The following is a 12531-nucleotide window of genomic DNA, read 5'->3' as shown; positions in this document are numbered from 1 at the left end:
GCGTATAGAGAGAGAGAGAGTATGTGAAGTTTTCACAAAGCGTCCAATCTATCGTTAATCTCTTGTGGCGTCAACTTTCTGAAACGTGGACCCTTTGCACGAGGTTCGCCCTGGTAGCCTAGCAGCTCTTGATTTACATCTCCTATGATCGCCAGTTCTATAGTGTCTCCGTTAAATTCACCTTCGACAGACTCCTTCAACGTTAGGAGTGCAATGTGTATGGCATCTTCTAGTTCTAACTCGTCGTTCCATCTCTTTTCCAAAAATGTCTTGGCAGCTGATGAGCCCTTACCAATGGCGGTGGCCTTCCATGGGAAGTATGCACCAGAAGGATCCACTTGGTATAAACTAAATCCATTGTGTTCATCATGCCCCGCAACCAGTACTGACACGCCAAATGGCCTCACACCACCCGATTGAGTTGCCTCTTGCATGATCTTGGCTACTTCAGACACTAGCATCTTGGTTGGTGGATATTCTCCGTAGATTCTCTTGTAGTTGGTGTGTGCTACTTTTCTAGCCTTGTCTATTAACACTCTGAAATCAGGACCCATACCAGAGTAAACGGCACCAATGTCCGGTGTTATTAGAGATACTTTTTGCACAGTATCTGGTAAGGCTAAACTCGACGATGTCTTCTTCTCAGTCGCAATAACAACACCATTCGTAGACTTTATACCCAAGGACGTAACACCTTGCTTGACAGCCGCTAAAGCATAATCGATTTGACCCAATTTACCACTTGGTGAAAATGTTGTCAAAGAAAACGAATATCTATCAGCCATTGTTACGGAATATGGTAAATCAAAGTGTTATTGCCTCGCTTTTGTCTTCCTAACTGCTCCTCTCTTCTCTCAATGTCATGCTTTCAAGTTTATAATAGGGCTCGCTTTAACCTGAAGTACTGTTTGCCACCTTTTTAAACGTTTTTCAAGAAGTAGTCTGTTTGTGCGGGTAATGATTGTCTGGGTCGTGTTCTTCTTCCTCCAAATCTCACTCTGAAGAAAGCTAGTGGAGCTGTGGTCATTAATATATATATCACCCTATCTAACTTACTAAAATCAAAATTCTCTAAACTGTAGTTGGCCCTCTGGCTTCATTCCATTTGTTTCAGTTCCTAGCTCTCCTTTCTCTATGTACTATTTCTCACTTTTGTATAACATTGACTGTATTTTGAAATCACAGTTATGCAAACTGACATGCATAAAGACACATTTTACATCAAGATGAGCTAACGAAAGAGAAGAAATATAGAAGCAGCGTACACAGCCAATTAATCATATATGAAGGTTAGTTACTAAAATGGGTAACGATGGTGGGTCTATAAACAAGAATGTGCGGATTAGAGTCGTGCAGGAGAAAAACAGTGGAGAAGGGACGGGAAAACAATCGGAGTACTGCTGGACTAATTGTCGACTTTCGGGACAGCCATTGAAACCGCCTTTGTTCAGCGATTACAAAGGCAATCTATTTAACAAGGAGGCAATTCTTGAATGGCTCTTGGTGAAACCAGAGTATAAAGCGGAAGAATATACACAAGTGATGATAGACGCGTTTTCGCATATCAGACTACGAAAAGATGTAGTAGAAATCACAAACCTTCGAAGACTCGAAAACGGCGCCATCGGGATCACTCTATCAGATATAGACTCAGATACTACGGATCTTGTCTTGGGAGGTCGCAGGAAGTCAGCCTATATCGATATTTGCGGGCATGTGAACACTTTGAATTCACTGGACAAAAACACGGAATGTTTCCTTTGCGGGGCCCATTATGGTCCAAGTAACGTGGTTATCATAAATCCGTCAGATCCTCAAGATATTGAGAGACTAGAAAAGCGTTATCAATCACTGGTAGACCAGAAGCTCTCACACAGCAGAAAGGCTAAGGTAAAATCAAAGGCAAAGAAGCGTAAAACAACTGCCGTTCATTCCAGTGATGATGCAAAGAAGCACAAAGTGGCTGCCCCGGAAAAAGAGACAACGCAACAAAACTAATCACGCTCGTTTTAATACTAGTACGTGTCAGTAAAAAGCGTATTTAACTATGTCTTTGCTCTAATGAGCATTAAATAGGATAAAATAAAACCGTTAAACAGCGGTATGGAAGAAAGTATTTTGCTATTATATACAAGTTATTGCTGCAATGGAAAGTTGGGGAAAAGAATAGTATCCCAACGCAAATGTCTGCAGTTTCATGTTCTAACCGGCAATTATGACATTATTTTTGTTCATTTGTGGGATAGATGTGAAAGCCTGGAGCCCCAAAACGTGAATCGTTATTGTTGTAATCATGAAAGATCCTGCCCTAATTTACAGGAGCAGTATTCGAGCCTTGGTCCCCTTGTTGTTGTGCTTTAAGCTGTTCCTCCTCGTATCTCTTACCGTTCTGATACAAGGTATATACAAGTCCACCTCCCATGTAAAGAGTACCACCAAGGAGGGTCAAAACCGTTAAACGATGCGCAGCATCAGTGACTCTAGTGTACCAAGCGTATTTAGCCATCTTGTATTTGAATTATCGAAGTTGTTAGAATAGAAAATAAACTCGATTGACCAATTACTGATTCAAAGTCTATATTTTAGAATTATCCCTTGTTCCCCAAGGTTACTGTTCAACCAAATTACATATGTATTTGTTTTATAGCTTCAAATATTAGATGAGCTTACTTTTACCGTTCTTAAAAAAAAGAAAAATTTTTGGTGATATGGTGTTCGTGAATGATGATTATAATGTATTCTGACCCGAAGTTCAGTGACAGGCGTCAGTGCTGTTACAGCGAGGACAAACAAGAGAAGGAAGGAGAGAAGGGCTGTATGATAGTGGTTGGCTTTTGTTTAGTGTAAATCTGAATAGGTGTATGTGTATGTGTGTTTCTGAGGAAGAAGGTTTGATTTTCGCTTCCAATTTTTGAGTTTTTTTTAACGTCAGTTTTGAATAAGATCTGTTCTAAAAGACTTCGACAGAGTTTGGTGTGTCATATACATAATACATAGAAAACATACGTTAAGTAAATCATCACTACTTACTAAGTGAGGTGTTCGTCAGGGGAAACCTATAACGAAGTTCTCCTTAAGTGGTAAACCAGTCTCTAGTCTTGGCAATTCATTCGATTGTTGGGCTTTTTTTTTTAAAAGTTTCGTTCGATTGTTAGGTCTAAAGAGTAAATAAAGGAAGAGTGTAAGTGTGTTCATGGCCTGACATATGCGTAGGCACGTTTAGCAAAGTTGACAGTGTTATCAGCCGCTTTTTGGTACCAAGGCTTTTCAGCAACTCCAAAGAACCATTGTGTGTTGTCCTTAGCCTTTTGGACCAACTGATCTTTATCTAGCTTGCTTAATTCTGAGGGTTTTGTAGAGAAGCTTTTTAGGTACTCCACCAAGTCACTATTGGACATAGATTCAAAGGAGCGGTGGAGACCATTTACAGCAGAGTTTTCGTAGTCAGAAACCTTATTCAGAATACCACTGCTAGTACTCTTTGCTTTGTTGACAATTGTCTGTTTGTTCCACCAGTGTTTGGCGTCATCCAAAGCGTTTTCCCACTTTTTCAATGGCTTGTTACGATTTTCGTACACCAACCTCAAGAGCTCGGACTTCGTGGAGAGAATGTGGTACTTCACACCACGAGCATCCAAAAAGTTTTGCAATCTCCTCTTTGGCCAATTCTGCACGCCGACCAAGAATGTATCGTTGATGACATTGTCGTCATAATAAGCCCCATATACCTTGTTCTTTAAAGATTCCCAAACCGAGTTGACTGAATCAGTGCTCTTAGTCAACAAAGCAGATGCCTTGGACTTTGAGTAGTCGGTATACCACTTAATGTCATCTTCAAGCAAATTGATGTGCTTATTAGCGGTTGCAATTAATTGCTCGCGGTTGCTTTTAGCACTTTCTTTAATGTTAATCTTGTGTGACTCCAACCAATTCTTGATATCATCCGTAGACCAAGAATCGAAAACATCACTCTTCAATTTGTTCGTTTTGTCAAACAGTTGTTTCTTTGCCAAATCCAACGATTCCAAAGTACTTAACCTCTCCTCATTGTAAACTTGAGAGGCCTTGTAGATGTTCTTTCTCACAAGCGCCAACAAATCATCCTTCTTAGCCTTTTTATGGTCGTAAGAAATACCATTCTTGTCTAACCAAGCTTTCAAGTCGGATTCGTCCCATTGCTTAAAGTAGGACTCGGTTGGGTAGTATCCAGAGCTGCCGACTTTTTTAGAGATTCTGTCGAAATTTGTCTTGGCTGTGTCCTTCAACTTCTCATATGGAGTGTCCGGTTCGTAATGGATTCCGGCATTCTTCAACACTTTCCTCAAATCAGACTCGGACCAGGTGTCGAATAACCAGTTCGAAATAGATTCAGAAGTTGAAGGTTCTGTGTTGAAGTTCCACCAGTCATCCTTTTTCTCATCAGGCCAAACCTTCCACCAAGGCTTTGGTTGAGCATCTGCGGACCATTTTTGGCTCGCATAAGACTTCAATTCATCTAGTGACTTCCCCACGTCCTTCTTAGCAGTGTCTCCACTATCCTTTAAGTACTGGTAAATATCATCACTAGACCAGTTATCAAAAACGTTCTTACTAAAAACTACCTGACAGACAGTAGCAGAATATATCAAGGCACTACTAAACTTCATTGCTCTTGCTTGTTAAAACGCAGTCGTTACTCAAATGAAGTAAGTACTTTCTTAGTTAGTATGGAACAAATTCAAAGTCTAACTTCTGTTTAGAAACTTAACCAATGGCAATCTTCTCGGGAAATGTTTTAATCACGCAGTGTCTGTATATATATATATATACTACCTTATTCTTGTTTGAAGTCCTGTGGCATCAAGCAACTTTTGCCATTAAGGTCTAGAGCTGTCAGAGTAGAACCCTAGAATAATAGGGATAGCTATACATCGGCAATCAGTGCTGAGCAACATCCACGCTGGACCACAACAATTAGTATTCGTAGTCTTCCCTGCTGCCCGTCGATGTCTGCACCCTTAATTTGCGTGCGGTTGACGTCTTTTTGCTAATATAAAAGAAACATCTTTTGCTCTTTGCTAATGACAGTGGAAGCTATACCTACAGGCAATTGAGGACAAAACTCTTCCGTAAGGACAATCGATGGGTAGGTAAGCTTCTATTATTCAGAAACGAGCTCTAATACATTCACAGGCCTCTCTATGTTGGGTCTGTGGACGGGGATCAGTTGGAGCTTTCCTTTTACTGACTATTTTTTTGTAATATAGTTGTATAATAGGAGCGTTATTAGCTACCAGCTACTAGCTAACAACTCCTGGGACTGAACCGGCAATGATATTAGCATCATATTCGACGGAGGCCCATTTCCGGGGCTCGTGCTTGGAACTGCTAATTTTACAATATTACTTACTTCTATGACACATCTAAATGCACATGCTTTCTATATATTTATATATAAATGTGCGTGTGTGTTTTGCATGTGTATGCGGCAATTCACGGTATTGACAGGGAGCACAAACCTACGTCTTGCTTGCCCACAGTAAATTGTTAATTCGGACAGCTTAGAAAACACATTGTACTTTCCTGTCTTGGCTTGCATAACCTTTCCATGCCAACGGTTCCGGATTACCCCATGTTTTTCTTATCAATTCAAAGCTTTATCGCCTCGGTTTGTTTACGAATTTTAAACCCGAAATTAAATTAGTAGCATATCTATATATATATATATATATATATGCAACAAGGCAGTAGAAAGAGGAAAGAAAGATCTTAAGGCGATATTTAACGATTAATCTTGCTGAAAACAAACCAAGTGAAAGCTTCGATCGTATGGGTAGTGTGAAAGCAACATAGTAGCTCGATTGGTATTGTCTTGGACGTGGGTTAATAGAGCAAATCTGAATATTACACGATGAGCTCGAGAAAATACGAATTGGCAGCCATTTTCATTGGAGCTAATGTTGTTGCTTTAGGGGCAGGGACGCCATATCTGTACAGTTTCTATGCTCCTCAATTGTTGAAAAGATGTCACCTAAACATTGAAAGGTCGAGCGATTTTTCGTTGGCGATGTCTGTTGGGATGAGTGCAATGGGGTTCTTGGCAGGTTTGATTATTGATCATTCGCCTGCTTTGGCGAGTGGTGTAGGAGCAGCGCTTACTTTCATGGCATATTCGACTTTGTATTTCTGCTACAGTCATGAATATGGAAATGTATTTCTCATTTGTGCGGCATTAGTCATGGTTGGTTTTGGTTCCATATGCTCTTTTTACGCAGCAATGAAGTGTTGTACGGCAAATTTCCCAAACCACAGGGGTGCAGCCGGTGCATTCCCTATATCCCAATATGCTCTCTCGGGACTAGTATTCTCTGCATTTTGTTCGCATGTATTTGGTAACGATATGCAGTCCGTTTTCCTCTTCTTAACCATTGTATGCACGTCGACGGCCATTGTAGGGTGCTTCACGTTAAGAATATTATCACCATTGGAACCTGATACCAAAAACACTATAGTAGAGGTTATTGAAGCACCACCTGTGCCACAGGATGATGACTTTTCCGCTATCCAAGAAGAGAGTTACCATTCGAAGCCTATCGATGTGTTGAATGGAAAGCGCAACTCAGTATCTTCCAGTAGCAATAACTATAAGAGCTTTACTCTAACGGCATCAACTCCTTCAACTTCATCCCTATCCTCGTGGAAAAGAAGTGATTCAGTTTCGTCTTGGACCAAAGATTTGGTGGGCTCTTTACAATTTTGGGGTATTGGTAAAGCCAGACCTAGTGATAGTGCTTTGCTACCCCATCACATTAGACCAAACGTGCCAAGAAAAACTAGTTTCACAATTGACGTAACAAACAACGAAAGAAGACCATCATTAATCGAGGAACCAAATCAGAACTCTTGTCTATTGGCAGATACTAGTGTTGTAGTAGAAACCAGTACCGCGACAACCCAAGCAGGTGTACAAACTAATTCAAGCAAGGAACTAAATGTCTCTGTCAATCAATCTCCTTCGGTCAGTATTTGGAAATCGCATCCAGTGCTTAAAACGCTATTGAAACCAAGATTCTTTGCTTATCTGTTGACATTAGCCACTCTACAAGGTATTGGGCAGATGTACATATTTGCTGTTGGTTTCGTAGTGAATACACAGATCCAATCGAGTGATGATCCGCAGAAATATAATCAAGGAGAATTCCAATCCCTTCAAGTGTCATTGATTTCGATTATGTCATTCTGCGGTAGATTGGTCTCTGGACCGATTTCAGATGTGCTAGTGAAGAAGTTTAAGGCTCAGCGTTTGTGGGTCATCGCTTTATCTGCTGGGTTAAGTATCTTAGCGTCCAGAAAACTTATTTCCTTAAACCCAAACACATCTACTACAGTAAGCAATTTGCACAATATCTCTTTCTCGTCCATATTATTCGGATTTTCTTTTGGAATGACCTTCGGCACTTTTCCTGCTATAATTGCAGATTCATTTGGGACTGACGGGTTCAGTACCATATGGGGGTTGAGTACTGCGGGCGGTATCATCTCAGTCAAAGCATTAAGTTCTGTATTGGCAAAAGATCTTGCTGCTCATATGGATCCTGACCAAAATTCATGCATCAAAGGTGTACGTTGCTATATTCACACATTCCATGTAACTCAGTTGTGGGGTGCTTTTGCTGTCTCGTTATCCTTACTAACTTTGTTTATAGGATACAGAAATAAGAAAGTTAGACATCACGCGACATTCACAATAGAGGATTAGATTTGCAATAGAATAACAATTTATAGATCTGTTATTAATATAGACTAACAAAATTCTACGAACTAGATCATCTCTGAAAGCTCTTTGCTTATGAGTTTATATGTATAGCTTAACTTAAAAACGTCTATGACGAGTGAAGATAATAATGATTTAAATGGGTATTTACGATGCTAAACCATTCTCTAACTTTACACAAAGTGTTCTTCTACAGATTGAATGGCACCACCGTTTGCGAGGGCTGACTTAACTTCTTCTTCGGATAATTCCCTCCCGTTTTCGTCCACAAATCTTTTAGGTTTTTCGTCTTTTAAGATTTCATCAATGTCATACTTAGGCTCCTCGTGTTGTGGCTTCGCAGTTGGATCGCCATCAGCATCTGCGACTGCAGTTTTTGATGGTAAAACGCCATTGTTTGAGACTTTGGTAGCCAAACTTTTATAGTCTTCGTAATTTTCAAAGAATGCGTGACAGTTGTAATCCCAGTTACTTCCAAGCTTTTGACTCTTCAAACATAGGTCTTTGGTCCATGGGGTACCATAAATTAGTGGTTTGTAGAAACAGAAGAAAGCAGTAGTAGCTGCAAGAATTGACAACACAATACCGTAACCAACAGGCTTCTTGGATCTAAAGACGTATGCGACAATAATTTCGAGAGCATGGGCGAAAGCTAGAATACCAAAGTAATAAGCAGGTAGATAATGGTGCAAGAATAGTTGTCTGCCCATCAAAAAGGAAGGAGCGTAATGCAATAGCCAACCTAGCAAATAGTGGCCTGCCTGAATATGGAAATTTAACACATCCTTGTCTTGTAGAATTGGCTTTCCGAGTTGCCAAGCAAATAATTCTGCGACGATTATCAAAACAAAAATACCAACAAACGCAGTAGCACCGTACCATAAGACAGCATTACCTAGAAGGTAGATTTGTTTGTGGTCTTGAGCCCAGTATGAGATACCACGTAGCAAAAATGGCCATGAAGAAGGATCGGATTGGTAAATGTGATGGTCCTTTAGATTCTTATTGATGTGCCACATTCTTTGATGAGATTCAATGAATTTCTCCAAGAACGAAGGAGTCTTGTAGGATACTCTTCTAGCATCTTCAGGTAGTAATGGGTTTTCGTTACTTTCAATGTACCACAAGGTTAATTCTGGAATACCAGAAGAAGCGCAGGTGACTTCTTGTTGATCATAAGCCCAGCTTGGCAATTTAACTTCATGGGAGAATAGCAAACAACCAGTCATAGCATGTCTCAATCTGAATTTGGTTTCCAAAGCCTTGACATATTCTTGGGCTTCGCCCTTTGCCGAAGCATCCTTATCGATTTCAACAATCCAGTCATCGTTAGCATCGCCGGTAAAGTTTTCTGCACCGTATGCAGACACTTCCTTTTGCCAATCAGAGGATTCGGACACAGGTGGTTTGTGGTCGTGTGAATGTAATCTACGGTCGGTCAATTTGTGTCTCAATCTGATTTTTGTTCCATCTTTCAAGCCTTCGAAAGTGTCTGGAATGACTTCTGGCTTGTCGTATAATTCGATAACCCAATCATTGTTGGAGTCCAAATGAGAATATAGTGTAATTTGTTGTTGCTTAGAACCAGTTTCGTACATGTGCTTGTGAGAATGCAAATATCCACCCATGGTACCAGTGTGACGGATAGATACAGTAGAGCCAATACCAACATCGGCTGGAATGTCACTTGGAATTGTGTTACCAATCAAAGTGCTTCTAAAGGCAGAAGAGAAGAATCCAGCACCATCACTGTTGAAGATCAAACTTTTGAAATGAATTTGGAAGAATATCATGTACAAGACAGCTGGGGTCACTAGCAATAAAATTGCCTTAATGACGCTATGTCTCAGAGTCTTTTGAACTGGTTTCTTCAAGTCACCGATATCAAACCAAAGTTTAAGAACGGACAAGGCACCAATCCAGCCAATTGTGAATAGACCAACCCATTTGGAAGAGACGGCCAAACCCAATGAGACACCAGTTGCCAACAATGCTTTGTAGGAATTGAACGATTCGGTAGGGTAGATTTCGTATCTTTTGTAAGAGTATGCGGCAGCTGCGATGAAGAAAATCAATGGGGCATCCAAAAGAATGTATCTAGAGATGGTCACGAAAGAATTTTCGACAGCGAACATGAGCGCAGCGATAAATGCAATAGAAATTCTAACACCTGAAGAGCGTAAAGTGAAGTACATCAACAAAACAGTGGCTAGACCCAAAGTGGCCGAGAAAAGTCTCATAGCATAGTATGGGGTAGTTTCAGGGAAGGCCAATCCAATGTCATCAAACTCGAAGTCACCCGTGAACCCGGCTAACGAACCGACACCAGCGAAAAGCATTTTGGCCAAAGGAGGATGCACATCAGTGAAGAAAATACCCTTGATGTACTTAGCAGCGAACTTACCAAAGTGAACTTCGTCAAACACCACGGAGTCTGGGTTTGATAGCCCCCATAGTCTAACTGCAGTGGAAATGAAAGCCAAAACAATCACTGCCAAACGTTCTTTACCAGAAGTGATGGTACGAAGATTTTTTAGGTTTTTTGGAGGTTCACTCACCAAATAGGGTCTTAATGGACCTTTCTCGACCTCAATCTCCCCCACACTATTGGCATCTAGAACACATTGAGGCTTCTCGGCCTCCGAATCCTTCTCAATTGTCTTAGTCTTGCTCATTTTGTGCTGTTTACGCTATTTTCCACACAATGGATAATAGTCACAAGCTCACAAAAAAACTCAACAACCAACCAATCAATCACTCTTGATCCTCTGGATTGAAAACTCAGTTAAGCAATACAGTAAGATTCTAAGTTAGAGCTACAAATTGATGCCAGCTTTTCAACTCTCGCTTTGTCTGTTTTCGTTGCGAACACGTACATATAATGTAATATTTCAAAATCTATCCATGGTTTTCCCCGAAACATGTATATATAAAAAAATAAAAACAATGTTGAAGATCGATCGAATGTATGTGCTATAATTATAGGAAGCACCAGAGCGACGGACGCGCCATACGTAAATTTTTGGAACTTTTTTTTTTTTTTTTTTTGGTGTGGGTGGGATTCACGTGATACCCAGAAAAGAAGATTTATGATCGTGTCATACGAATCAGCCAGCAGCTTGCAATCCGCACACCACACAAACAGGTGATTTGTACCCGTGTATAGTGATGATCTATTTGTATGTCACGTGCACGGAAGTTTTCAGTTTTTGTTTTGACCTTTTTTTTACATGTATATGTTAAGTGCTCGCTCACTCTCTGCAGTGGTACTTTATGATATGGAATTTCACGAATTGTAATATTACAATATAATAATAATAATAATATATAATGTAATATAAGGTGGCAAAACACCACATAGAAGTAGAACAGAGAAAAGAGAACACTAGAGGGAATCTTTAGAAACCAGTCTGTTGCAGGATAAAGCATTGGAAAGGGGGAAACTAATCTTATTTATACTAGCTACCGTTTCAGTATGACATTGGAAGAAGGAAGGAAGTATTTGGCCAAGAAGGACTATGAAAAGGCGGAAGCCCAGTTTTTGGCGCTATTAGCAACAGAGAGTGCTGCAGATGGGCCAGTTAACACGAAGGAAGCGCAAGAGAAGGAGCAGGCCATTTTGGAATTGGGTACTATATATGGGACAACTGGCCAATCGCAGAAACTTGCCGATCTTGTGCCTCGTTCGCGTGATATGATGATGAAATTGGCGAAATCGAAGATTGCCAAGGTTCTAAGGGCATTGCTTGACGATTTCGATATGATTCCAGATTCGTTAGATACCCAGATCAAGATCTGTCAGGATTCCATAGACTTTGCCTCTAAGGAGAAGAGAATCTTTTTAAAACATTCTTTGTCGATCAGATTAGCCACTTTGTACTACCAAAAAACACACTACAACGAATCGCTTCAATTGATCAACGACTTGTTGCGTCAGTTCAAGAAGTTGGACGACAAGACGTCTTTGCTTGAGGTTCATTTGTTGGAATGTAAGGTATACCACAAGCTCAGAAATATGGCAAAGTCGAAGGCCTCGCTAACGAGTGCAAGGACGTCGGCAAACTCTATCTACTGTCCAACTTTGACGATGGCCGAGCTAGATCTCATGAGTGGTATATTGCATTGTGAGGATAAGGACTATAAAACTGCGTACTCATACTTTTTCGAATCGTTTGAAGCGTTCCATAGCCAGACAGGGCCAAACACTTTTGATAAGGCATGTCAGGTGTTGAAGTATATGCTTCTTTCCAAAATTATGTTGAATTTAATCGACGACGTTAAAACAATACTAAATGCAAAATATACAAAGGAAACCTACCAGAGTCGTGGCATTGATGCCATGAAGGCAGTTGCAGAGGCATATAACAACAGATCTCTTTTGGAGTTTAACACCGCCATGACAACTTATAAGGAAGAATTGATGGGCGATGAACTCATCAGATCCCATTTCAACGCATTATACGACACACTTCTTGAATCTAACCTATGTAAGATCATCGAACCATTCGAATGTGTGGAAGTATCGCATATCTCTAAAATCATTGGGCTTGATGCTCAACAAGTTGAAGGAAAGTTGTCACAAATGATCTTGGATAAAGTATTTTATGGTGTCCTTGACCAAGGAAACGGATGGTTGTACATCTATGATACTCCTCAACAAGATGCTACATATGATTCGTCATTAGAGCTTATCAACCAACTAAACGGTGTTGTAGAGCAACTCTTTGAGAAAGCTGCTGTATTGTATTGATACGCGAATTTATATACATATATATACG

The 12531-nt window shown here is 40.3% G+C and overlaps 6 protein-coding genes across 6 annotated transcripts; 3 read left to right on the top strand and 3 right to left on the bottom strand.

The window, feature by feature from the left end:
- Positions 1 to 32: 32 nt before the first annotated feature.
- Positions 33 to 785, bottom strand: PRE8 (proteasome core particle subunit alpha 2; the record flags this gene model as incomplete). Its single annotated transcript, XM_022818295.1, has 1 exon — positions 33 to 785. One exon carries the CDS (start codon positions 783 to 785, stop codon positions 33 to 35), a length of 753 nt encoding a protein of 250 aa, XP_022674977.1.
- Positions 786 to 1302: 517 nt separating this feature from the next.
- KLMA_20660 (UPF0549 protein C1D4.09c) lies at positions 1303 to 1998 on the top strand (the record flags this gene model as incomplete). The annotated part of the gene is made up of 1 exon (XM_022818294.1): positions 1303 to 1998. The coding sequence occupies one exon, from the start codon at positions 1303 to 1305 to the stop codon at positions 1996 to 1998; it is 696 nt and encodes a 231-aa protein (XP_022674976.1).
- Positions 1999 to 3191: 1193 nt separating this feature from the next.
- On the bottom strand, positions 3192 to 4646 carry MSC1 (double-strand break repair enhancer MSC1; the record flags this gene model as incomplete). The annotated part of the gene is made up of 1 exon (XM_022818293.1): positions 3192 to 4646. The coding sequence occupies one exon, from the start codon at positions 4644 to 4646 to the stop codon at positions 3192 to 3194; it is 1455 nt and encodes a 484-aa protein (XP_022674975.1).
- A 1244-nt stretch (positions 4647 to 5890) lies between these two features.
- On the top strand, positions 5891 to 7738 carry KLMA_20658 (uncharacterized protein; the record flags this gene model as incomplete). Its single annotated transcript, XM_022818292.1, has 1 exon — positions 5891 to 7738. One exon carries the CDS (start codon positions 5891 to 5893, stop codon positions 7736 to 7738), a length of 1848 nt encoding a protein of 615 aa, XP_022674974.1.
- Positions 7739 to 7926: 188 nt separating this feature from the next.
- On the bottom strand, positions 7927 to 10428 carry PMT1 (dolichyl-phosphate-mannose-protein mannosyltransferase PMT1; the record flags this gene model as incomplete). Its single annotated transcript, XM_022818291.1, has 1 exon — positions 7927 to 10428. One exon carries the CDS (start codon positions 10426 to 10428, stop codon positions 7927 to 7929), a length of 2502 nt encoding a protein of 833 aa, XP_022674973.1.
- Positions 10429 to 11228: 800 nt separating this feature from the next.
- Positions 11229 to 12503, top strand: RPN6 (proteasome regulatory particle lid subunit RPN6; the record flags this gene model as incomplete). The annotated part of the gene is made up of 1 exon (XM_022818290.1): positions 11229 to 12503. The coding sequence occupies one exon, from the start codon at positions 11229 to 11231 to the stop codon at positions 12501 to 12503; it is 1275 nt and encodes a 424-aa protein (XP_022674972.1).
- Positions 12504 to 12531: the final 28 nt, after the last annotated feature.

This window comes from Kluyveromyces marxianus, chromosome 2 (assembly GCF_001417885.1).
Source record: "Kluyveromyces marxianus DMKU3-1042 DNA, complete genome, chromosome 2".
Lineage (NCBI taxonomy): Eukaryota > Fungi > Ascomycota > Saccharomycetes > Saccharomycetales > Saccharomycetaceae > Kluyveromyces > Kluyveromyces marxianus.
This window is presented reverse-complemented; position numbering and strand designations above follow the sequence as displayed.